At 54.7% G+C, this 26,084-nt stretch overlaps 1 protein-coding gene across 1 annotated transcript; it reads right to left on the bottom strand.

Annotated features, from left to right (window-relative positions):
- Nucleotides 1-6,987: 6,987 nt before the first annotated feature.
- LHX5 (LIM homeobox 5) lies at nucleotides 6,988-13,465 on the bottom strand. The gene is made up of 5 exons (XM_071572164.1): nucleotides 13,293-13,465; nucleotides 11,256-11,479; nucleotides 9,688-9,965; nucleotides 8,332-8,497; nucleotides 6,988-7,355 (listed from the first exon to the last, which is right to left on the bottom strand). The coding sequence occupies exons 1-5, from the start codon at nucleotides 13,463-13,465 to the stop codon at nucleotides 6,988-6,990; spliced, it is 1,209 nt and encodes a 402-aa protein (XP_071428265.1).
- Nucleotides 13,466-26,084: the final 12,619 nt, after the last annotated feature.

Here is a 26,084-nt window from a genome sequence, read left to right on the forward strand (position 1 = left end):
GCTCGACTCCTCCCACAGCCTTTTCCAGCACACAGCGTGGATGCAGGAATGGGGAAACTGAGGCATGCAGGGCAGGCGAGCCTGGGGCTCACACTGCAGACACGTATGGAGCCAAGGTCCTGCCTCTGCTGAGGAAAGGACTGGGGTCCACATGTCCCACTCCTCCCCTGGGACATACCAGGTACCCTCCCACACAGCTCCCAACCCTCCATTCTCCCCCCCTCCCTCCCTTGCTCCTCTCCATGCTGTTTGGGCTGCAGCTCCCCACCTCAATTAGCAAGTGCTCCCTCTCTGACTAATTACTTTGCTACTGTCTTGATGCATTATTATTCTCATGATTATCAATTATTACAATCCTTTCCTATTCCTGCTGTGCTGGCTGCGGTCAGACAAGAACAATGTGCATGGACCTGCTTGTTACAGTGATTTATGGGCGGAGATCCCTGGCTGGGTTTAACACCCACAGGCTCCAAGGTGCTCAGATACATGTTGGGGTGTATGCTCTTCATCCTGGACCACCTAAAATCCCCCTTTTCCCCCATCCCACTTTTTTTCCCATCCCCTCTTTTTCCCCAGCTTTTCCTGCTCTCCCTTATTCCCACTCTTTAGTGCTGTGTTTGCTTTTAGCCTTTTGTTATGGCACCTCCTGGGTTTTTTTGTGCCCTTCCAGCACTTCTTCCCCTTCTTTCCTCCCACCCCTACCCAGTGAGTCTGTGCCCTGCGTGTCACCCTGTGATACTGGGCAGAGAGGCAAACCTTTTTCCTGCCCCAAACCCCTTTTCACATTCCTCCTCCTCCCTTTTGGAGCAGAGGTGGCTTAGTCCCAGGACCAGCTCACCTCCCAGATGTTAGACAACATCCCCCCACAAAGCCCTTTCCCCTGACCTGGTTGCCAGGCCCCCAGAAACACCCTCCTTGCCTTTGGCCCCTTCTCCCCACACCATACCTCCCACCAGCCAGGTCACCTCCCCAGGTGCTTCTTGGAGACCAAACTCCCATAAATCCAAACTCCTCTGCTCCATCGTGAGCAATATCTTATGTAAAAAGGTGTTTCCAGGGAGCACCAAAGGCTGCAGAATCCTATTACCAGGAACACTATTAATTATAAGGAGTCAGCCCAGCCTACTCCAGCTATTTTTTATGCCAAGTCCAAAACCTGAATACTTTCCACCTTCTGCAGACCTTCCCTTTCTAAAAAATAAAAAAAAAAAACCCACACCAAAACCCAAAAAGGCAAAAAGGTCAGGAAAAAAGATAAGAGCATTGATGTTTGACCAGTAGCTTTTGAAAAGAAAAGGATTCCCAGGTCTGATGCTGCTCTGGGGTTCAGGCCAGCCCGGGGCTTGTGGTGCTGTTTTCCTCAGCAAAGTCCCATAGAAGGGTCATTGCTGGTGGTGACATGCAGATGAGTGTGGGGTTTGGGGTGACTCCCCTGAGCACACAACAGAGAGCTTTTCTCTCTCCTTGCATTGATGAGGGGGCACTTGGGCTTTGGGTGCCAGCTGGGGGGATTGGGCTTTGAATGCCCCTGGCTGGGATGCACAGGTGCAGGTTACTTGGAGGACAACCTGGTGGGAATGTCATGGCCCCAGCTGGTGGGGGGGGTCACCCGTGGTCACTGTAGCTGGAGGCAGACATAAATCCCCAGTGCTGGTGCCTTCCTGGGACTGCTGGGGGTACGGAGATCCTGACTCCAGCTCCAGTGTGGGCTCGCTCTGCAGTGAGGATCTCTGTACCCCAACCCTGGCTACAGTGGGGACCCCAACTCCGGGTTTGGTTCCTACACCCAGCTCTGAGCTGTGCAACACAACCAGCAAAGCTCCTCTGTACCAGGGTGGAGGTGGAAGCTTGAAGCATCATCCTAAATCCCTCCTGCAGCCTGTCTTGTGCTGAGCCCCAAAGATGGGGTGCCCCAGCAGACTGAAAACAGCCCTCAGCTCTATGCCTTGAAAATAATAATAGTTAGTAGTAGTAGCAGTAGTAGTATTTAAGATGAAAATACAATAATAATAATAATGTTAAATTATAATGTGATTTTCAGAATGAAAATATTTTAATAATAATGATAGTTTAAATGAAAAAATAGTAATTTTATAATTACAATATTATTTTAAGAATGAAAATATTTTAGTAATAAAAATAACAGTAGGAGTAGTAGGTGGTGTTCACCCAGTGAAGGACCTTGTGTTCCATTTTGTACTCTCACGATGGTGCTGGGAAGGAGCTATTTACCAACACATTGCCTTGTCCTTACAGACACCCCCGTCACCAAACGCCGACCACGCTCAAGCCCCGCCCACAACATGGGATAGGGGCAGGGCCACGCCCACGCCCCGCCCCAACACCACCCGCCCCATTCATGACGGCTTGTTTGGGGGCGTGGTCATATTCAGACCCCGCCCACAGCTCTCATTCATATATTTGGGCCGTCTTGGGGCGTGGTCACACCCAGGCCCCGCCCCCGAACCCGCTCAGTTCACACCCGGGCGGCGCTGCGGGAGCCGCGGCGTGTTCCCGGCCCCGCACGGTGTGTGTTCTGTGGGGGGATGTCTTTGCGGGGGATCCCTATAATACACTGCCCCCCTCCCCCTGCCCCAGATTTTTCTGCCCCTGCGCAGGGGACTGAGCCCCACCGTGCCCCTCCTCTTCTGACGCCAGGACTTGTCCCTGGGTGCTGACACCTGCTTTGGCTCTTCTCACCAGGAGAGGAGGTCCTGAGCTCCTGGGACTCAGCTCGCCCATAGGGCAGAGGGGAGGGGAGTGAGCTGGATTGGCTGTGACAAATAAAGTGCTCTGTGGTGGTGGCTGTGCTTTGCTCTCTGCTGGGATTCTCTGGTGGCTGGATTGAAGTTTGGGCTCACACGGTGGTCTTGCCGCCCACCCCCCCCTCCCCCAGTAACAGGGTGATTCTGCGTCCCTGCTGTTGGAAGGGTGTGTGGCCAGCCAGGCCTGGGCTCTTTTGGGGTGCAGGCTGTGGAGGATTCTCTGCTGCTGTGTCAGGCTGGGTGCCTGGTGTGGGACAGAGCTGCTGAAATGGAGAAGCCTCAGTGCTCATCCCCCAGGAGTGAGAGAGCATCCTCCTCCCTTTTGTCTTGCTCTCCTCTGGCACCTGTGTGCCCCCATCCCCAAAACCCGTGGTGCAAAATCCTCTTAGGCAGCTCCCTTGATGTGCCTCGTTAGGAGTAAGGAGGTCATTACTGGGGGATTAATGAGCTGCGGCTTGGCAGTCCTTTCAAGGTGCCAGGTTCCCTCCGGGGCTGGGGGTCCCTGGGGCTCCCCCGTGGTGTGCAGAGGGTTGGAATGCAGCAGTTCTGGGGTGTTGGGGTGCAGACACACCCCAAAAGCTGGGATGGGTGCACTGGATGATGTGGAGTGTCCATACCTCACTGGCTGGGTCCTTGGGGCAGCCACTCTCAAAGGGGTGATCATGAGGCACGTTTATAGGCATGTCACCCCTACCCACACCCTTCCTGACCCTCCCCAGGGAGGAGAGCATAGCCAGCTGAGGGGTCTCATCTCAGGGAGCTCACTCAGTTGCAGGGGCTGAGCCCCCCTGGCGTGTACTGCTCAAGAGGGATTCTGTGGCTGCCATGGGGTGGGGGGCTTGTCAGGGCGGGCACAGAGGTGTGATGGCTCATTTGGAGGCAATGAGAGTGCTGTCTTGTCTGGGGATTTGGGGTTTGCAGGCTGCCCTGGCTACACTGGGTGTCTGGGACAAATGAGCAAAATCCTAAAATCTGTTGGGACCTTAGAACAGCAAATGTAAACCCTTAAGGACCCTCAAAATAATCCTCTTTGCCCATCTCCTGGGTGCCCACATCCCATCTCCTGGCCATTCAAAGCCTGCTGGGATATGGCTGGTGGGGCCATGTGTGTCTGTCTCTGGCTGGGTTAGGAAACAGGGTGTGCAGAGGCACCAGGGGACACCAGGGGCATGGGGACCAGGAGGATGATGGAGCATGTGTGAGGTCTGTCGTGGGGTCTCATGTCCCACTCTTCCCCTGAGACATACCAGGTACCCTCCTGTACTCCCTCCAACCCTCCATCCTCCTCCTATCTCTCCCTTGCTCCTCCCCACACTGTTTAGGCTGCAGCTCCCCACCTCAATTAGCAAGCACTCCCTCTCTGACTAATTGCTTTGCTACTGTCTTTATGCATTATTATTCTAGTGATTATTAATTATTACAATCCTCTCCCTTTCGTGCTGTGCTCGCTGCGGTCAGACAAGAGTGACGTGCACGGACCTGCTTGTTACAATGATTTATGGGCAGAGATCCCCAGCCAGGTTTAACAATGCTGGTGCCTTCCTGGGAGTGCTGGGATTATGGGGACCCCAGCCCCAGGTTTGGTTCCTGCACCCAGCTCTGAGCTGCAGGGCCCAACCAGTAATGCTCCTCTGTACTGGGAATCATTCCAGCTCTTGGTGGCTACTCCTGGTGAGCCCCATCCTCCTGCAGCAAGTCCCTGGCCCTCTGCACTGCCTGGGAGGTGGAAGTTTGAAGCATCATCCAAAATCCCTCCTGCAACCTGTCCAACCCTGAGTCCTAGAAATGGGGCAGCCCAGCAGACTGAAAACAGCCCTCAGGTTATTCTTTGAATTTTTGATAATAATAATAATAATCATAATAGTAGTAGTTAGTAGTAGTTGTAGGGATCAGTGTTCACCCAGCGAATGACCTTGTCTTCAATTTTATATTCCTCAAAATGATACTGGGATGGGTTTACTTACCTACACCTTGCCCTGCCCTTATTAAAAGCTCCTGTTACCTTCTAGCACAGACAGCCTGGCAGGGCTGGAGCAGAGGGGAGCAGCCAGCACTGCTGCTGCCTCAGTTTTCTCACCTGTGAAAAGGGAAGGAGGTGCTTTTCTTCGTGGGTGATGGGAGACCAGTGTCTTTGTGATGGCCCCAGCTCCTGGCTGAGGGGTCCCTCGAGACTCGGCCTGACTTGTTGGCCACTCTGTTATTAATGCCAGTAATGGTATAGAAAGGATAAATTCCACCACTTGGCTGAACAGAGAAAATATGCAGAGAAGTGGCTGGCTTTCCATAAATCATCAGTGCTCTGTGCTACAACCGAGCCAGGACTTAAAATTCAGGTCAGGAGAGAGGGACTCTCGTAAGCCAGCAAGGGAAGGTAATTTATTCTGTTTATGTCGTTTTACTGCAAGACAAGGGGGGGCGAAAACCTCTGCCATGATTTTGCATTTTAAATATTAGTTCAGAGCTGGAGCCTGCCATGGACTTTTTATTTTTGTATCTCAGAAAGCAAGGGACAGGAGTCATGAGAGAGGAGAGGGAGTGAACTGGGATGCTGGGGGAGGAGACCCACCCCTGCTGCCCTCAGTACCTCCTAGGACAGATGGGGCAAAAGCTGCCGATGGCATTGATGGACCCCCACTTTGGGATGTCCCCTCTCGGTGTCCCACTCCAGCAGTGCTACTGACCCCATGACTCCTCCATGAGAATGCTCTGCCAGCAGGGCTGTGGCTGTCCCTGGGCTGCCTGGATGGGTCTTGGGGGATTCAAACATGTGCCCACCAGGAGAGAGAAACTGTGCATTGGGCTGTCTGTTAAAGAAGGTGTTGAGCTGGGTAATGTACCCCCTTCCAGTGCCAGAGAGCCAGGGGGAGTGAGGGTATGGGGGGGACTGGAGTACCAGGTGGGTAATGCAGCAGCATCACCTTGTACAGGGGCCACAGCACCTGTTAAACCCAGGGGAGTGTTGGGGGGGCTGTTCCTCCAGACCCCATGGAGGGCTGGGGGACAATGGGGGAAAAGGACAGCCCGACCAGCACTGCTCATGGTCTGGTCTTACAAATAAAAAAAAAGAGTAAAATAAAATGAAAGGGACAGGTGACCGAACAGTAGGTAACTAAAAGGTTTTTTATTCACATTGAACAACAAGAGCCATTCACACTAACAGCCTCTGCAAGAGGCAGCGGGGACAGGAAACCCACAACGCTTTCAGAAAACAACTTTTTTTCCTTTCCTTTTCCATTCTCCTTCCTTTTTCCACCCCCCTCTATCCTCTTACCCCCCTCCCTGGTGCCACCCCCTCCCTGCCTTCAAAATAGAAAAATTTGGAGCCTCCGATGACTAAAGTACAATAAATAATCAGTAAACACAAAAACATACTTTATTTGTTTCTCCTTTATACAAAATAAAGAAACTAGAAGCAAAAACTATAATACATCCTTAAATTGTCGGAGCCTCTGGGAGTCATTGGGGTGGGACTCAGCACTGAGGCTCAGGTGTAATTTCTGCTGCTGTGGTTGGGTTGGTTTCGTTCTGGGGTTTATTGGTTTTGTTGTTGTTGTGTTTTTCCTGTTTCTGCCTCTTTCTGGTGTCTTTTCCACCACGTGGGAACCCAGTCTCAGCCAGTCACTGGGGCAGCCCTGGCCCTGCTCCCACCCAAACCCCCTCTTCTCCCTATCACCCAAAACCGGGTCCAAACCCACCTTTTCCTTGGGGATAAAATGGGAACAATAAAAATAAGGTCAGGGAGAGAGGCAGGGGGGAGGTTATTCCAGCTGTTCCCCATTCCCCCCCTCCCCTGATGTGGCAGGGGATAATTAAAAAGGATGCTAATTAGCAGGGGGGAGCCCTGCCCCAGCCCCTCCTCCCCTGGTGCCACCTGGGCGGTGGGACCTGTGTCCAGGCGAGTTCAGCTTTGGTCCAAGAGATGGTCCCGACACCGACGGGGGTCTTCAGGGCTGGGCACCATTCATTGCCCCCCCCAAAGCGCTGGGGGGATGGTGCCGGGAGGGGGGAGGTAGCGGGATAGCCCCAAGGTCCCGGGGGGTGCAGTGATGCGGAGGGTGGGGGAGATGCAGGGATGTGTTTTGGCACCGGAGGGGGGCTCTTTATCCGACGACGGTGGTGATGTGAAGCGCCCTGGTCTGGGGCGAGGGGGGGGACACGCGTGGGCTGGGGGGCCGAGGGGGTGTTTTCCCCCTGCACACACACACGCGTGCCCACGCCAGGCCTACCACACCGCCGCCTCGCTGAGCTCCGGGTTGGGGTGCGAGAGAGCCCCGCTGTAGCCGCTATTGCTGGACATGGAGAAGGGAGGGCTGGGCCCCCCGCTGAAGACCTCCCCCGGCATGGGGTGCAGCGAGCCGGTCATCCCCGGCTCGGGGCTGGGGGTGTCGGGGTGTGAGATCATATCCGTGTACCTTTGGTTTTCTGAGGAGTGGTGTCCGCTTAGGGGGGGCTCCAAGGGTCCCAGGGGTGTGGAGCCAGGTCCTGAGTTCTGAAGGTAGCTGGAGTCGGCCGGGGACTGGGCTTGGGAGGGCGGCCCGTGGGGAAAAAAGTCATAATTGCCTCCCGGTCCGTAGTAGTCACCTTGGTAATCTGTGGGAATGAGGGGAAAAAAGGATGGATCTGGTCCCCTGGGGCCAAAAGCTTTGCAAAATGCAGCCGGTCCCCAGCCCAGCCGTGTCCAAAACACTCTGCTGGCTCCCAGGATGCGGGGCCCAAAGAGCCAGGCGGGAATTTGAGCCTAATCTGAGAGAAATAAACCTGTCCTAGGGGCTGCAGTGCCCATCACTCTCTCTCTACCCAGTCTGGAGGGAGGGCAAGAAATCCGGGGCTGGGACAGCTGAGGGAGTGAAAAAGGGCTCAATTTATTGCTCAATTAATGGAGAAAAATAATATCTATGTACATATATATATAAAGGGAACGAGAAAACGTATAGATAAAGAAAATGGAGAGAAATAAATATATAATGGGGAAAATACGTAATGAGAAAAATATATAATGGGAAAAATATATACACAATGGGGAAAATATATATAATAGGGAAAATATATACAGAAACCGGGGAAACATATACACGTATAATGGCGAAATTATATGTAAGTTAAAGCAGCCTGGAAGGGATCTAGAAAGTAACTTCAGGTCAGGAAGGGGTGCCTGGGCAGCCCCTGATCAGATGGGAGGCTTTGCAAATGCAGCTTTTGTGGGGGGCTCTGCGGGGAGTGGGGGAAGAGGGAGGCGCGGGGCCGCCCCGCTGCGACCATCCCGTCCCGTCGGGGCGGCGCGGGGGCGGCAGTGACCTTCCATATGCTGCGGGCCCGGGAGGTAATTGGAACAAATGCGGCCTGAAAGGGGGACAAAAGCCCCGCAGCTGGGGCTTTGTTCGCGGGTGAGGGGCCCCGCAATGCCGGCGGGGCGTGGGGGTGCGTGGACGTGGCTGCGTGTGCAAGGATGTGGGCACGCGTGTGTGAATGACGGTAAGTAACCGTGGAAAGGCCGTAGAGAAGCGCGATCTGAAGGGACAAAGGGGAAGGGAGACACAAGGCAGGGTCCCCGCGGTCGGTTCCTCACCTCCGTAGTATGTGTAGGGGGTCGAGCCGAGCATTTCGGACTCGTCGAGGCGGCCGCCGAGGGGCCGCATCCTGCGGGGGCTGCGGAAGAAGGCGTGTCGGCGGGCGCCCAGCGCGCTCAGCTGCTTCATCCGCCGCTCCTTCGACCGACGGTTCTGGAACCAGACCTGTGGCCGGGCTGGTGTCAGTGTCCACCAGGGTGGGGAAGCAAGAATCCCTTTGGGGCAGGGACATCCCACCCCCCGCAGGCTGGTCAGGGAAAATGGAAATCTGGCACCCAACCTGGGTTTTCCAACGTCTGGGTATTTTTAATTACACTGACGCTCCATCCCCCTTCCTGCTGCTTATACCCAAAAAAGTGCATGGGGACTCCGTACTCCCCAAATAACAAGGTTTATTAGATTCCTGCCCCACTCGCCCTCAGCTGCATTCCTACATGCACATCCTCAACCTATCTGTCCCCGCACAGGAGAGGGCAGCCAGGAAACACAGGAGGGAGAAATTTCCCCTATGGAGAGGGGGAAGAAGGGAGGAAAAAGGGGAAGGAGAAAGAGGATAGGCGTGTGGATGGTGGCAGAAGCAGGCGGAAGGTGGAAAGCGGGAAGATGAGCACCTGCGGCAGCAGGCAGGGAGTCAGAACAGCCGGCGGTGAGGATGGAAATGAAAGGGAAAAAGGAGATGCGGTCGGCTGTCCACGGACATCGCCTAATCCGAACCGCACTCCTCAGCAGCCTGGTGGGGTGTCTGGATTATTGTCACAGTCCCCCAGGGATGGGGCAGCTCGGGGGAACGAGCACATCACACTCCTACGGGACTTCTCCTCCTCTCTGCCAGGAGCTGGGAATCTCAGCTCTTCTACCGGCAAAGCCGGAGAGTCCTCCCCTATTAATGCCTCTATTAAAGCCCATTAATCCCTACATTTCCGCAGGGATTTTCTTCACAGGGGCAGTGCGGTAAGAAAGTGCCGACTGCCTGCAGAGAGCAATAGATGCTCCTTGCTTCCACAAGGCTGGAGCATCCATCTCCTGGCACGCTGGAGATCCTGCTCGGCCCCACGGGAAGCCAGGCAGGCTCACGTTTTGGGAATGGTTTCCATCCCTTCCCATGGAGTGGGTGTGTTAAAGTACAGGGTGGGGGATCCCCGCTCACCCACGGGAGCATCGGGTGGGAGCAGGGCTGGGCCTGGGGTGATGCTGGCAAGGCACAGATGGGGTTCGCCTGTCCTCATTCCTTGAGGGAACAATCTCGGTGTCTCAACCCCTTCCCCAGCCTTGGGGGACACACTCACAGACTTGAACTATCTGGACTCCTACCAGGACTCCTTCTCCTTCCTCCCGGCGAACTGTGGCTCTCCTACCTGGATGACTCTCATGTTGAGGCCGGTCTCCTGGGCCAGCTGCTCTCGGATGTGGCGGGTGGGTTTAGGGGTGGCGGCGAAGGCAGCTTTGAGCGTCTCCAGCTGCTTGGCTTTAATGGTGGTGCGGGGCCCCCTCCGCTTGGTGCCCGAATTCTGCTCCTCGTTCTCGTTGTTGGTGGTCTCCTTGTCCGAGGAGGTCGAGTTGTCCGTCTCCTTGGTGTCGTCCTGCATGGGGTCCTGGAGATCCGGGGACAAACTCCTGTCTGTACATGAGGACACTGTAAAGGAGACCCAGAGAGGAAAGGAGGGGGGCGGATGACTTAGGGGAGAGATTGAGCCCCCTCTCCTTGCCCTCCCTGGCCCATTCAGCTCAGCTGCTTTCCAGGAGAGGGGTTGCGGGGTGCTAGAGAGCAGTGAGGGGTGCTGGAGAGCTTTAAGGGGTGCAGACGGCCTCTGCTCCCCGATACCCCTAAAGCATTATCTCCTCAACATCACACAGAGCTCCAGGCAAGCGCTGCCCAATCCAGCCCTGTGCACGGTGTCATGCCAGCCGGGGGGAGCTGGGGAGGGGGCGATCTCCCAGGCCCACCGCAGCTCCCCATGCTCCCCCTCTCCCTCCCCTGCATCTTTCACACTGGGAAGCGGGATGCACAGCTGGGAAAAATGTAGCTGGTCCCTGTCGGGGTTTGGGGGGTTCCCAGTCACTGCCTTGAGCCTGGCTCAACCCTCGCCCCCAGCCACCGATCCCCCCCCGGGGTCCCTGCAGCCAGCACCCCCCAAAGGCCAAGCTCTACTCGCCTCGCTCACAGCAGCGGCCCCACTGACTGGCGTGGCAGGATCCGGCCCCGGGTGCTGGACGGAGAGAGAGCCCACGGAGGGGGGTGAGCAGGGGCGCCCGGCATGGCTGGGACAGCAGGAGGGGGCCTGGCCCTGCTCTCCTGACGCAGAGACAGCTTCCAAGGAAGTCAAATGGGAGCTTTGCCTCTGGGTGAAAGGAGGCGAAGGATCAGGCCCACGGCTCGGCGGGACCGGGCACACTCACAGCGGGGCCTCCGGGGCGTGAGGTCTCCCAAGCCAGCCCGAGGGATATTCCCCACCGCCCCTCATCCCCGCTGCCTTAGGGGCCGTGTGCGGGGCAGGAGCCAAAAGGCACCGGGGGGGAGCTCATACCACGCGTGTCCGCATCCCGCATGGCGGTGTCACAGAACCTTCCGCCCGTTTTGAAAGGTTTCACCCCAAATCCCTCCCTCCCCTCGGGGATCAACTGGCTGTGGGGTGCAGCCCCTCATTCCACAAATCCAAACCTCCTTCCCGGCCGGGAGGTGCCTCCACCGGGAGGTACCGGCAGCTCGAGGATTCTGCCCGACGCGCTCGGCGCTGCCCGCTCCTGCCGGCCCCGGTGGCAGCGATTACCGGGGGAGACAGGCTGGCCTCGGGCTGCAGCCCCTCACCCCACAAATCCAAACCTCCTTCCCTGCCAGGAGGTGCCTCCACTGGGAGGTACGGGCGGCGCTGCCGGTCCCGGCAGCAGAGGGGCGGTGCGGTGCGGCGGGCTGAGCCGCTCGTACCTGAGTTGAGGCTGCCTTCCTTCAAACTGGGAGAGTTCAAATAATCCTCTTTGCAAACAAATTTGTTTTCGTCGATGATATAGAGTTCCTCGCCCGTGGAGAGCTGCTTGTTGCAAACCATGCAGGTGAAACAGTTCAGGTGAAAGACTTTATTCCGGGCTTTCCGGACGAGGTCACTGGGGGAGATCCCTTGGGAGCAGCCGGCGCATTTGGTACCAAACCTCCTGGGAAGGGGGAAAAAAGCGAGAGCTGGAGCTCCGGCGACCATGGGCTGAGGCGGTGGGCTGTGTGAGAGCTATACCGAATACCCCTCCTCAAATCCCACTGCGGGAGCCCGATCCTCCAGAACTCTCCCTGGAAGATTTGGGGGAGCAGTCGATTCTCACCTTTGGGGCGAGGATGAGGAAAGCCTTCATCCACGCACAGCCCCGGCGCTGGACTGCGGGGAGAGCGCGGGTTTGGAGTGTCCCCATGCGCGGGGGACACACATGAGGATCCTCTCCGGGTTTGGCCCCAGAAGGGGCGGAGGGGAGGGGAGGGTGGCGAGGGGGCCCTTCCGCGCTCCGTGGAGGGGGAGTTTCGTTTCAGTCGGTGTCACCCGCGAGGGGAACGGGGGGCTCCGGCCTGAAAGCCCCGGGGAGAAAATCACAGCCAAGGAGATGGATAAAGGGAGAGGCGGGTGCGGGGGGCAGCGCGCACCCAGAACAACGGGCGGCGGAGCGAGAGGGCTGCGCTCCTCAAGGCAGCCCTGGGTCCCCAGAGCCGCGTTCAGTCCCCAGCCCGTCCCCGCTTTCCCAAGGGGGAATTATTCTTCCAAGTCGGGAATAGCGCTTTGAAAATCTCCGATTTTCCTTTCCGAAGCGGTTTCGGTTTGGTGTTTTTTGTGTATTTGTTGTTGGGAGGTTTTTTTGATTTTGTGGGTTGGCTTTTTTTCCATCAGGAACTGTCTTAAAAAAAAAAAAAGCCAAAACATTTCCAGGGAATCCGAATCAGATGGGAACGATCTTTCAAGGTAAAAAAAAAAAAGAAAAAGAAACTAAACTCAAACAGATAAAAAAGCCACAAAACCTCAAAACCAAAACAAAACTCAAACCCCCACAAAAACACAAACAAAACCCGTCAAAACGACAACAGGAAAAAAAAAAGAACACAAAGGAAAACAAAAAAAAATCCAACAAAAACCCCCAAAAGCAAATAAACAAAAAGAAAAGAACAACAACAAAAAAAGCCCCAAACCCCAAATCAAACAAAAACCCCCACAGAAACAAAAAATCTGCCTCCAGAACCGGGAGCGGGGATTGTCGCTGCCGGGTCCTCGAGGTCCCCGGGGGGCTGCCAGGCCCCGGGGCGCCAAGCAGGGTCCCCCCTTTTTCCTCTCCGGCCGCGGCACAACTTCTGCCTCCCTCGCTGCTCCCCGTGACGTTGATGTAGTGAGAGCATTAGGAGTCATAAGTCATTGCCCCCTCTTCCCATCCCGGCCTCTAATTTCCTCAGCGGCACCTTATCGCGGTCATTAGGGGCGTTTAAGGTGCGGGCCCCCTCGGGGGGACGGTGGGGGAGGTTTTGTTCACTGTTTTCACCGGGGCCTGCCGTCCCGGGAGGGGGGCGAGGAGCGCCAGACCGGGCCTCGTAAGCGGGGGACACACGGGGGACACACGCCGCGGCGCCCATCGGGGCCTGGTGAGACGGGGTGGGCAGCGGCACCGGTGGAGCGGGGCCCGGGGCTCGTGGAGGAACGTCATGGGGAGATTGGGGAGGGGGCACAGCCTCGCTGCCCCCTCCTCAGGCTGCAGCAGCGGCCGTAGCGCAGCCGCCGGGTCCCCTGCGGGGCATCTCCGGGTCGGGGGGCTGCTCCCCCATGGAGCCGTGGGACAGGCTCGGTGTGGAGCCCCGGCAGGAGGGATGGGAGGTGAACTCGCCGAGCATCCTCAAAGCTCCGGGGGAGACTCCAGGGAGGCAGCAGAGGCCGGGCGGGTTGTGAATCTCCGCACCCTCCGCTGCCAGTTGGCGGGGTTGGAGTGGGGGATGAAGACTCACCTGAAAAAGTCATTTTTGCAGTAGAGTTTCCCTTCTCTGGAGAAGCATTTCTCGGTCAGGTTGCACTTGCACTCGCAGCACTGGACGCATTTGATGTGCCATGCTCTGTCCAAGACGTTCAGTAGGAACCGGTCCAAAATCGGCCTCTCGCAGCCCGCACAATGCACCATCATAACCTCCGCCGGGGGATGGAGACGCGCAAAAGGAGAAGCCAGCCCCGCGCCGGCACACGGCGGAGGCAAAACAAAACAAAAAAACAAAAAACAAAGAAAAAAAGCAAAAAAAAAAAAGCAGCAGGGGAATAATATAAACTAAAATAAAATACTAAGAAAATTGTAGGAAAAAATAATACAATAAAAATGTAACAAAACGAAATTAAATGAAAAGAAGTAAAATAAAAAAGAATAAAAATAAAATAAAAATTAAATCAAGATAAAATTAAAATAAATGAAATAAAATAAAACTTACAAAAATATAGAAGAGGGAATAACAAAAAATTCAGGGGAGGGGAGCGGGGCGGCTGTCAAGTTCTTCCCCCTCTTCTCTTCGCAGCCTCGACGACGGGAGGGAAAAAACGATGTCCCCCCAAAAAATAATCCAAACCACCCCCGAGAAATAATAATAACAATAATACTAAAAGCCCCCCCCAATCCCCCTCCGGTGCCTGCGGAGCGGCCCGGGAGCCGGCGGAGCGGCGGCCGCGCTGCTGGCGGGCTCTGCGGCAGCGGGCGCGGCGGGAGGGGTGCATGAACCCCCCCCTGCAGCCGGCAGCCCCGGTGCCTCGCTGTGCTCCGCCGCCGCCGCGCCGCCACTCTCATGCTGTCCCCATCGCCAGCTTTGTCCCCCGCCTTAGTAATTCGCGCATCCTTATTCAGATTTGGTGACGTCGGGGGCCGCGTCACCCGGGATGCGGCCAATGGGAGGGCGGTAGCCATGGCAACCTCTTAATTTATAGCATATCTAAATTGGCTCCAGCCTTGTGCTTGGCACAGAGGGAAAAAAACAACGCGCCTCTATTGTTGAGGGTGGCTTGTACCTGGGCCGCGAAGTGAGTACGCACCTGGCTGGGGGGCCGGGGAGGGCACCGCCAAAAAACCGCTGTCCCACAATTTTTCCTTTTATTTTTGCTTCAGTTTGTGTTTATTTCCTTTTAAGGAATGCTCGGGGAGGAGTTGAGCGGTCCCGAGTTGCTCTGGAGGACCAGCATCACCTGGTTTTGGGGTTTATACTTGTTTTGCACAAGGGGGAAAAATGCTTTTGTCTGGGAGAGCAACAAGTGGGGGAAAGAAGAGGGGAGGTAGATTTGGGCGGGGGAGGAGTTGATGGGGACGGGGAGGGGGTCGGGGGCTCCTTCCCGCAGCGTAGCGGGATGAAAAGTTCCCTCGGAGGTATGCGGCCCCCCCGCCCGCTCCCCGCCTTTGTCCCATGGGCTCACCGCCCCCTCGCCTTTTCCTCGCTCTGCGGGGGGAGACGGACTAGAGGCAGCCCCGGGGGGGCGGCCCGGGGGGCAGCGGGCGCTACTCCCTCCCTCCCACACTGTGTTTTCTCTTTAATTCCAGGTGCGGCGGAGCTGTGACCTGCGGGAGGGACGGGGGGCAGGACCGGACCCGGCCAGGGGGACAGGGGAGGTTATGGGGGGGGGATCCAGCCTGGGGTCGGGGGGCTGCTGCCCCAACCTGGAGCTCCCAGCTGGTCGGTGTTGGGGGCGGCCTCGCCGCCTTTCTCTCTGTTTCACGGGGATTTAGGAAGGGGACGAGATGGCCCTGGGGTCCAGCTGTGAGGGAAAGAGGAGGAAGGCGGCGGGGCAGGTAAAGGCCGGACCTTCATTCCCCTTCCCCGTCTTTTTCTCCAGCTAAAATCTAAATTTTTGTGTATATAAAATATATAGATGAAATTTTTTCCTCTCTCCGGCCCGAACCATTCTGCGACTGCGGAGCCTCCTGGAGCTGGGAAACGCTCCCGGTAGAGCCAAGAAAATCCGCCCCAAATTCCCAACAAACCAGCAATGGCACAAGGGCATCAGCGGGAAGTGGAGGACGTTTTATGTGTGCCCGTAGGTAGGGATGTTTGTGGAAAGAGCGAGAACTGAAATAAGAAAATACAGAAAGAACTTCGAGGGGGAAAAAAAAACGAAAAGAGAAGAAAAAGGGAAATAAAGGGAAAAAGCACAAAAGGAAAAGGAGAAAATGTCTGCGGAAAAAGATACAGAGAAGAGGAAAGGTGATGAAAGACAAAGGGAGGGTGAAGAAAAAGAAATCAATGCAAACGGAAAAGAAAAGGAAGTAAATAAGAAGAAACAGGAGGGAAAACAACAGAAAAGGAAGGGAAAATACAAAAGAAAAGAAGAAGGAACAAATGAACAAAAGAATAAATAAAGCAAGAAATAAAACTGCGGGAAATGAAGAAAAAAGACGAAAAGAGGAAAAATAAACAGAGAAAAGAAATAAAAAGAAAGAAAGAACAGCGAGAATGGACAAGAATGAAACCAAAAAGGAAACGTGAGGGAAAAGCGTCAGAGCGAACAAGCAAGGGAGAGGAGGGGTGAAAAAATACAACAAAGAGAGAAGGAAAAAATCCAGGGAAGAGAGAAGAAAGGAAAGTAAAGCTGCAGGAAGTTTAAAAGGGGATAAATGGGCAAGAAAGGTGAAGGCACGGGAAGGAGGAGGAGAAGGGACCGGACCGGCCGATCGCGGCCGCGCTCCCGTCGGGCACTGCCCAAGTTTGCGGGATCCACTGGCTCCTCTGGGGGATTTGGGAGCCGCGGGACTGTGTGGGGATGTGCGGCGACCTCCCCTGCCGCAGCCTCCACAGATTTCGGGACGAGTTCGGAGCGCAGCGCGAGAGCGTGGACAGGGCAGGGAGAGCACCGGGACCACCGGGCAGGCCCCACTCCGGTCCCGCACCGCGAGGAAAACCCACACGCCTTAAACACACCGGGATGAGTGTATGGAGATCCGCGGCGACAGGCGGGTCTGTGCAGAGGAACGTGCCCGCATACAGGAGCAGCTCCACACGCACACGCGTGGCCGTGAGCCCGCGGTAGAGCCCCGCTCGCAGGCACCACAGGCTGCTCATCCCACGCAGGAACGCGGGCGCGGGGGGCGACTCGGGCTGCCCCACTGAGTGCGGGAGTGTGTGTGTGCCACGTCCCGCGCCGCAACGGGTTCCTATGGATAATCATATGGATAATCTGGTTCGTACGGATAATCCATAAAGGGTGCGTGAGGCGACACAGCGGCATCTTTGCATGTGCCCACGCACACCCGCTCCTCTCCTCAGGCCTTACGAACCCCCGTGTCTCGCTCCCACGGCCTTGCACACACCCGTGGCCTCGGTCCTGGCCGCCCGGTGCTTCCCCAGCCCGCCCCGCCATCGAGCCGGGACCTCCAGCTGGAGACCCCTACTCGGAAGCGGCCGCGGCGCAGGGGGGGAGATGCCGGGGGGTCCCGCTCCCCGCGGCCTCTCTCGGTTCCCTTTTTCGTTTGAAAGTCAAGGGATAAATAAATCCAAAGGGAAGGGAAGGAGAGAAAAAACCAACCCCAAGTAACAACCCCCCCAGCCACATTCCCCCATGGTAACAGATGGTAATTCAGGCCCCATAATACCGCCTATATATAACTAATAAACCTTTTGTGTTTTAACAGGGTAATGCGTGGAGAAACAGCGTCGCTTATACAAGATGTTGATGGAATTTACTATATTATTAAAGGGAAAAAAAATCCCTTTTCAAGAATAAAGTGTATCAACTTACAACACAACAGACGGTAGAGGGATAAGTGAAACAGACAAAAGACAAACAAGATAATAATCTGTTTCCAATCAGTTAAGCCCTGTAGAATTTGTAATACGCGGTTTGCATATTCCCCCTGTGTTTTGTAATTAATTATCTATCTGTTCGGATGCTCCGCCGCCGACTTTGTAACTATTTCCAACTATTTTTGGGGTTGTAGGCGGCGATCACGCCGGAATCGGAGCGCGGAGCGGGGATCGGCTTCGCGGCTCTGCCCGGCTCGAGGTTGCCGAGCCCGAGCGCGGTGGGAGGCGGCGGCTCCGCGTCTCTCCGCGCTCCTCCGCGGGGCCGCTGCCGGCGGGCGAGGCTGCTCCCCCCGCGCTCCCTTCCCTTCCCCCGGTAAGAGGGGGGACGGGGCAGGTTTTAACATTAAACAAACCCAGCAAGCATCTCCTCGCCGGGCCATAGGCGTTTCTGAGTGACTGCGTTACAAATTGTAAATTTAAATAGCTCACAGGATTCATTACCTCCCGCGTCTGATTTCACCCAGCCGTGAAAAATTGTCCTGGTGTACCACTGAGAAAGGGTTTGCTGCAAAGAGCCACAGTCTAATCACCAGCTTTCTCTCGCCAACAAAAGTGTAATTATTTTGTTTTGGGTGTAAATATAACCCACGGTATAAAAAAAAAAAAGAAAAGGAAAAAAAAAGAAAAAGATAAACCTCCAGCAGCGTCTGAATGCATTACAGGGATGTTTAAAAAGATCCGTCCTAAATTAATACCAAGGTTAAAAGGGGAAGGCAGCTGGGACATGGAAATTTCCGTCTTATTGGGGCGGGGGGACACGAGGTGAGTGTGAGTGTGTGTGCGAGTGTGCGTGTTCACACCGCTGGCAAACAATGCGGCACCCCCGCCCCGCACACAAAGCCCCACGCAGCCCCCACGGTGCCAGCCGGGCCCCCCCGACCCATCGCTCCTTCTCCCCCTCCTCCTCATCCCTCTCCAGGGGTCCGAGGAAGGTGCTGGGGAGAGGGGATGCTCCAGCTCTTTGCTCCCCACAGTGTTTATGGAATCACCGGGGGGTGTGAAAAAGAAAACAAACAAATCAACCCCCTCAACTCCACCGCAGTCTAAATGCAAACGAACAGCCAGGGGATTTTAAATTCGGGTTTCCCCACGTTTTCTTATTTTTAACGATCTTTTTCTTTCCTTCCCTCCGAGCTCCAGCATGGGGTTTCGGTGGAAGAAAAGGCACAAAACGGACGGCGATGCCGGCGGCAGGGAGAAGCCCCGGGAGAGGCGGAATGGCCGTAGGACCGGGCTCGGTTAAGCCGGTTTAACGGGAAAAAAAGCAAAATAAATCAAACCACAAATAAATTAAAAAAAAAAGGAAAATTACCAAACAAAGGTGAAGGCACATCAAAAAAATCTCGGGCGGGGGCAAGGAGCTCGTACCGCCGGCGGCCGAGGAGCTCGGAAACCCGTCGGTGTGAACTCGGTGCGGAGCGCCCCCGGAGCGCCCCGACATCCCCCGGGACCCCGGCCGGGGCTGCTTCTCTCGGGTCTGGGGGCGCTCAGCGCCGACCGAGGTGCCGCTTATCCCCTCTCTCCTCGACTTTTCCCCAGTGCCCTCCCGCCCCTCCACTGCCGTTTTAATCAGTCCTTTTTTTTTTTTTTCCCCCGCGGGTAGCGGTAATTGGCGAAGCTTTGATTGCCCCCCCAGCCCCTCCTGGCTCCAGCACGATCCTGGGGTCGCATTCCCACCTCCCCGACGGCTTCCCGGGGCTAACCTGCCCTCGGCTCGGGGTACCGCTCTGTGCGGAGCCAGCCCGGAGCCCCTGTGGCTGCCGCTCCCCACGATGCCGAGTCGCGGGTGGGCAAAGCCTGGCTGTGAGCAGCGTGTGTTGCGATAACAGAAGCGGAGACAGGCAAACCCAGACCTTCGGAAACTTAGTGACTTGAGGGGCATGCGGCAAAGAACTCGCTCCAAATTTCCTCGGGTGATCCCCGGCCTGCTACAACCTCCCGTCGATGCGACCGCCCCCCCGGAGGGGCTGCTCGAGCCGTTCCCACCCGCTCCCCCCGCCGCCTCCCCGCTAATGAGCGTGTGTGTTGACACGGCGAGGCGATGCCCCCGTTTGCTTTTGTTTGGGAGGTGTGAAAGAGGGAATCTGCATGAGAAAAGCCGGCGGCAACCGCGGAGCTCGGCATAGCAGCGGCGGGACGGAGCGAGCCGGTGCGTGGGGAGACCGCCCTGGCGGGGCAGAAGCCCTCGGAGCAGGGGGGTCGGGGGGGTGCACACGGCGGGGCAGGGCTGAAGGTGCGGACTGTGGTGCTCTTTGTGAGGCAGGGAGGGGAAGGGAGTTTGCCCCGGTGCTCCCGTCGGGGGTTGGGGCTGAGCAGGGCGCTCATGGGGGTCTTACACCCTGGTACCCCCCGCACACGGGATCTCCAAAGCTGGTGGGGCGTGGGGTGACCCCCTCAGGATGTGCCCCCGTGGGTCTTTTCCCCCTCCTTTGGATTTGCTTGGGAAATAGAGATGGGGGAGCGCACGGCCCGTACCTACGGGCGGGTTACGGCGCTCCCACCTCCCCGCTAAAGGGCACCGTGGGGCGACTCGGGGGGGACACGCGCGGGGTCTGAGAGCGCCGAACAGCCACGCGTGCCGCGAAGCCAAGGGGGGCGACAAGGGCGGGGGGCCAGCCCCGTGGGAAGAGGGGAGCGGTTTGCCGAGAAGAGTGGCGGGGCAAAGCTGAGCAGGGACGCTGCTCCCTCCTATTCGGGTCCCGAGTGGGCTCCGAGTCCCGCGCCAGGACCAATCTGACACCGATGCCTTCGGCAGGGCCAAACCCCGGGATGAAAGAATCCTGAGTGGATCCGGGCCTCGAGCAAGGCCGGGTCCCGCCGTGCCCCCGAGCCCTGCCTGGCCCTGGCACCGCCGTGTGTCCCGCCGTGTTCCCTTGTCCCGCCCCGCCGTGGTGGCGGAGCTCTCCAGGGTGCTGAACCTGCCCCGGTCCCATTCCGCGCCACCTCCTCGCCCTGAGGGCACCGGGAACGGCTGGCCCATCCACCTCCCCCTCCCGCTTTTTTATTGCCTTCGTTCTCTCTCCCTCGATCTTCCCCTCTCTGCTTTTCTTAATTTTTTTGGACGGTTTTCTCCTTTTTATTCCTTCTTGTGTTCTCTTTTTTCTTCATATTTTTTCCTGTTTTTCTGTATTTCTCTGTTTTCCGTTGTTTTTCCCCCGCTTGTCTCCTTTTTTCTTTTTTCCCCCTAGTTTTTCTTCTTCTTTTTTTTCTTTTTTTTTTTTTTGTCCTCTTCTGCCCACTGCTCCCCACACCGTTTTTCTCATTTGGATTTTTTTGTTTTGTTTTGTTTTCTCCTTTTGTTTTCTTTCCTCCCGTTTTCCCCATTTTCCTTTTTATTTTTCTCCTTTTCTTTTTTTTCTCTCAATTCTTTCTCTTTTTCTTTCTCGATTCTTTCTCTCCTTCTTCCTTTCTCTCTGTCTCTCCCCACATCCTTTGCTGCTCTATTTTTCGTTTCCCCCTCTCATTATGCACACATTCCATACAGATTTCTCTGTCCCTCTCTTTTTTTTTTTTTTTTCCCTGCTTTCCCATTTCTCTCCTCCCACAGAAACCTGCGCTGGAAATTTTGCAAACACCACGATTTAATTACGAGACGCCCATCGGCCCCCCCCTCCCTCCCAGTGCTCCCCAGTACTTCATGCCGAGGGGATCAGGACTGCCCTGCCCAGAACACCGCCAGCCCCGGCCCTGCCGCGGCGGGAGGAACGAGCGGGATCTCAGCGCGGTTTTTTTTTACTCTTACAGCGGCTGCGATTAAAACCGAACCCCGGAATGCCGGTGCTTGCCCGCCCCGAGCAGCGACAGAGCGGGGCTGGGGCAGCCCCACAGCTCAGCCCCACGCTGCGGGGGGACTCCGGCTGCTGAGCAAACGAAGTGGCTAAGTCTGAGTGTCACGGAGAGGAGATTCTCGGTCACTTGCACAAACGCTCCTGTCACATCCACCCTCTCCCCATATTGTTCCACCGGGGGGTCCCCAGCCAGGGCTGACCTGGCTCCCCGAGCCCTGATACCCCGCTGAAGGGCTTGGGGTCTCCCCCTGCCTGCCTGCACAGCTCTTTGTCTGCCTCATCCTCTCCTGCACACACGTATCTCCCTTCCCTGCCTTCACCACCGAACCTGCACATTCCCTGTGTTCCTTCATGCGTGTCCACGTGTGTGCACAAGCCCAGCTCACACACGCGCTCCCTGCACGCCCCAAATCCTCATCCCCCACACCTCCAGGGCTGGAAAGCACACCCTTGTGACAAATCTCATGCACACACAAAACCAGCCCTCGCACATGCACATTCCCCCTGCAACACCCGTCTCAATGGCCCTGCCTTCTCTGACGTACCCAGGCTCCCTGGGAGCTGACACCATCCCGCAGCCCCAGCTTCTTATACAAGGGGATGAGGTTTTTCTCTCTGTGCAGGCCAGAGGAGAGAGCCCTTCCTGGGGTTGCCCTGGGGCCAGAAGTGGGACTCAGAGTTTGGCCTAGACTGCTCCAATACCCGTTTCACAGCCTGGGTGAGATGCTGGGACAGATGCACCTCAAGCTGAGTAGGGATGTGATAAAACCCCTGTTGCCTCAGGGAATGACAAGACTACATAGGACTTCTCTAATCTCCTCAGCTGACTAATGTGCAGAGAGTGCTTGGACTGTCACTGTCACCTGGGCACACAGCCACCTTGCTTTCTCTCCCCTGCATTCCTCTCTCCTCCATTCCCACTTCCTTCTGTTGACCTCACTAATCCTCACTAGAAATGAACACCTGCCTCTCTTAACCATGAGCAGGACCACAAATGCAGCCCCACCTGCTCCATTAAAGGGGATACCCATTGGTACCAGGTTATCTTGGGCTTTCCAGGACAGAAGGCAGAAGAGAAGAGCCAGCAGCAGAGTACAGGGGAGGGGAGGGTGGCGAGGCATGGATGGTTTAAAGGGGAGCAGAGTCCCTGGAGACTTGGGAAGCTGTTGGTTTCTTTCCATTCTTTCTTTTTCTGTGATCCCTTTTTTTTTGGTTTATTTTTGGATGAGATAAAAAATCAGTGTGGGAGAACACAGATTTAGCTTTTCCATTGGAAGTGACTCCTCACAGAGGGAGGTGAGAATGGTCAAGGGCCAGCCTGGAAGGTCCCTCACCTCAGCCAGTGTGTGGGATGAAGCCCTGCAGGACTGAGGTGTTCCCAAGAAGTCATCCATCCACCCAGGCCTTGCTCTAGATGAGTCCTGACACAGGGATGGCCTTAACCCTTGCAGTGCCTGCGTGGTGACAAAGTCCTTGTGTCCTGAGGACTGGGACTGACTGGGTGACCACCTATGGGAATAATGAGCATTCAGGCAATTGAGGACTTGCTGCATGGTGTGCTACTGTACTATATTCGTGTAAAGAAATGATGTTTTGGGCAGCTTCCCCTGTGGGCTCATGTAAGCTTTGTGACAAAGGAATTTGGGCATGGAATTTCCATGAGGTTGATGCAGGCTTGCTTGCTGTGGAAAAAAACAAAGGAATGTGTATGTGTATACATAAATGTGAAGTTATAGCATACATATGCACTCATCTCCACACCTTCACAAATTGTACAGGTCAAACCTGGGGTGCAAACCTTCCCCTGACACCCCACACTGCCCACACAGCCACTCGCACACCCACCCACAGACACACACATGGCTTGTGGGTGCAGAGGGAGCAGGGCTGGGTGTGTGTCCTGTGTTCTACAATCTCAACCAAAGGCAGCAATTAAAGAGGCCGTTTTCCCTTTGCAGAATCTGCACCTGATTCTGCACTTGAAAGCCATGGGGATTAAATCCAGCAGGGGTAGGCTCAGGTCTTTGGCTCACAAATGCTTTGTGCAACTTCTCTGGACTTCAGTGGGCACAGAGCTGGGAGCAGCCCCAGGCTCTGCCTGCTAATTTCTTTGCACTGGTGCACGAGAGGAAATTAGTGGGGAAAGCAGAAGGATGAACCTCTGAACTCCTTGGGCACTCCTCTTACAGCATCTTTCTTTTTTACCCCTCACATCCACATCTCTAACCATGTAGAAACCAGGCTTCGGCTGGCTACAAACTGTGGACACCAGTCCTGTGGCTAGCCTGACACAATCTATTATTTATTTGTTTATTTTCCCTCCAGAAACATAAGGGATAAACACAATAATTTCAAAGAAACGAAAGCTTCTCACTGGAGAAGCCAACAGGGACCTGCCACGAAGTCCTGGTACGGTGTGTCACTGACACTGATTCCATCTGACACCTGGGTGCCTCCAAAGCCATCACATTGTGTGCTGCAAATGTATATTAACATTAGTATGCATTGGCACAATATGGATCCATTATTCCAAATGCTTATGAGAACTAGGTGCTGCACAGGAGCAGCTGCTGCTTTTTAAGCCTCAGAGCATCAATAGATTCATAGATTTTAGGGCCAGAAGGGACCCCAATGAGCGTGGAGTCTGACCTCCCATGGAGTGTGAGCCATAGAGACTTGCCCTGCAGTTTCTGCATCCTGCCCCATGACTTGTGGGCAAGCAGGAGCCTCCCCTGTGAGTGGCTGCCAGCTGAGGGACTGCTCGTGATGAAAGAGTTGATGTCTCCCTCTGTAAATTTGTTCCCTTGTTTTATCACTCTCCTTGTTAATCCTAAAAGGGCAAATTTTAATTTCAAAGCTCAGACTGTGTAGATCCAGCTTTCCACCTCTTGGATTCCCTCATCTTCCAGTTCTGTGTCAGAAAAAAAATTGTTTTTCCCTTTTGTGGAACTAACAGCTACACTGGAGAAAAGAGAAAAAACTCCAGTGTCCTGGAATGTCATCTGGAAAAGGGTTGGAATTATGGGTGGAAACAGTATCTGGCAAATGTTGAGATTTTGTATGATTCCCTCTCTCTAAGCACTTAAGTTTTAGTCTTTGCTTTTTTAAAAAAAAAGTAAATCTGTATAAATGCATTTTGAAGAAAGAGGTGATGCTGCAGGACTGGGTTTATAGTGCTCCTCTTGCTCCCAGAAAATGAAAGAAAAGAGAGAATGAAAATCCACAAAATCAATGAAATAAAAAGAGCTGGAAGTCCTATATTATTGTCACAACAATTCTTCAAATAAGCACCTCTGGGGCTGCAGCTGAAGATGGGTAATTATTATTCAAACCCCTTCTGATCCCAAAATCCCTCCCAAAAACTCACTGCTAGTGAACCAGGATCAGATACTGAGTTTGTCTTCCTCCAGGTCCTCTTCCACTTTCATCTCATTTTGGGGGCAGCAGCTCTGTCCCCCATTGCCTTCCCATCCTGATGCCATCAGATTAGAGCCTTAATTTGGGTGCCAGCCTGTTTGCACCAGCTCCCCTCAAAACACAGGATTTACCCAGTTATTCTGGAAATCACCTGATGGGAGAATGTATCCAACCTCATGCTCAAATTTTAAAGCAGAAACCTGCTGAAAGTGGATGTTTTCCAGGAATATTATCCTGTGTTTGCTTCTGAGCATGTGGGGAAGGCAGGGTTAGCAAATGGGAGGGGTTGAAAGGCATTATCCAACATGAAAAAAGGAATAATTTGATGATCTTCAGTTTGTCCCATGAGGAGTTCTTGAGATGATGCAATGCTCTGAGCCGAAGTCACCTGAGAGCCACAGAAGAAGAATAAACCTCATCTCTGGGGTGTCAGAAATCCAGAAAGGAGAATGTCAGAGTGGTGGACATATTTTATGGGGATGGGACAACTTCCCTGGGGTTGTACAGGACTTGGGAAGCACCTCAGGGACTGGGATAGGGAGCAGGCATGGGAAGATGAGGAGTGGCCTGGTGGCTACAAGTCCAGGGGACTTTCTTGAGCCCTTGTTTGAGGTGATTCCCAATTCCTCCCCATGCAGAGCTGCTTCAGGATGGAAGGGGAATGTCTTGCCTGACCTCAGGCATTTTTTTCTCTTTTCTGAGATTGTGTGATGTCTTTGGCAGCATTTCCTACATGAAACAGTTGGTGAGGTTCCAACATGGAACTAAACCCTCTTTTGTGCCTTCAGGTCAAGGTGGTAGAAGCAAGATTTAAGGCAAACTGCACTTCTTGCAATGAGTTATCTCTGGAACTCCTCACTGCAGGAGCTGAATGAAATAAGGGGAAGCTCATAGGAGAGAAATGCCTGAAGGATGTTAAAAATGTTGAACCCACAGCTGGCTCTGCTGATTCCTACTATCTATGCCTCCTGGGAGCAGCAGAGCAGCAGTTTGAGGGAGGTCCTCTCCTCGGTTGGGATGTGGCCACTCCTCTATTGATGAGAGATGTTTGTTGTTCTCCAGCTCAGTGTTTTCCCATGATCTGAGAAAGTAAGGAACAATTGTGTTCCTGGAAAGGACATCTCCAGCACATCTCCTCCTACCCCACCTTGCATGAATAGCTTCTTTCTTGGCTGCTAAGCTGAATCCTGGTTTGCCTTTTCTGTTCCATTGCTCGGTTAATGTCACAGCAGACACATCCTTCACCTCTCATATTCTCTGACAATGAGGAGAGGAAATGAAAAAAGATTATTTAGTATCATTTTTTCCCCTTCTACTAGAGGTTTCATGTAGGAAACACTTTCAAAGAAAAGGGATGAATCACACAACCAGAGAAATTAGAGATAGAAAAGACCTTTTAGGTCAGCCAGTCCATTTCCCTGCAAATGCAGAAAAGCTTCTGAGTATAGTTAGATTTTTCAAGGACTTTACCCAGTCTAAACCAACTTCAGCAAGAAAGCTTTAACTTCAGTCCCTTCCAAGACAGCTGTGGCAGGAAGAGGGGTGGCCTTCAGCTGAGTGTAATTTGAACACTTCTAAACTTTCTTTCAAGGGAGATGTGGACCTCTGCTGAGGTTTCCTGAGGAGGTGTTGCAGAGCTAAGCACATGAAGCAGCTGGGAGGTCTTTGGTAGATCAGCTGGCTGGGAAATCAGCCACTTCCCCACTCCAGTGATGAAGTCATGGGTGATTGCAGGGGCAGGTCCCAGAGCTGTGAGAGTGAGGGGCTGTGG

This window comes from Pithys albifrons, chromosome 17 (assembly GCF_047495875.1).
Source record: "Pithys albifrons albifrons isolate INPA30051 chromosome 17, PitAlb_v1, whole genome shotgun sequence".
NCBI lineage: Eukaryota > Metazoa > Chordata > Aves > Passeriformes > Thamnophilidae > Pithys > Pithys albifrons.

What these genes read in the sequence shown, in the direction of transcription:
- LHX5 (XM_071572164.1), bottom strand. Translation starts at nt 13,465, where the DNA reads ATGATGGTGCATTGTGCGGGCTGCGAGAGGCCGATTTTGGACCGGTTC. An exon ending in TCAACATGAGAGTCATCCAG is followed by an intron (nt 8,498 to 9,687) that starts GTAGGAGAGCCA and finishes GCCCGGCCACAG; the next exon opens with GTCTGGTTCCAGAACCGTCG. An exon ending in CCCCTACACATACTACGGAG is followed by an intron (nt 7,356 to 8,331) that starts GTGAGGAACCGA and finishes TCATTCCCACAG; the next exon opens with ATTACCAAGGTGACTACTAC.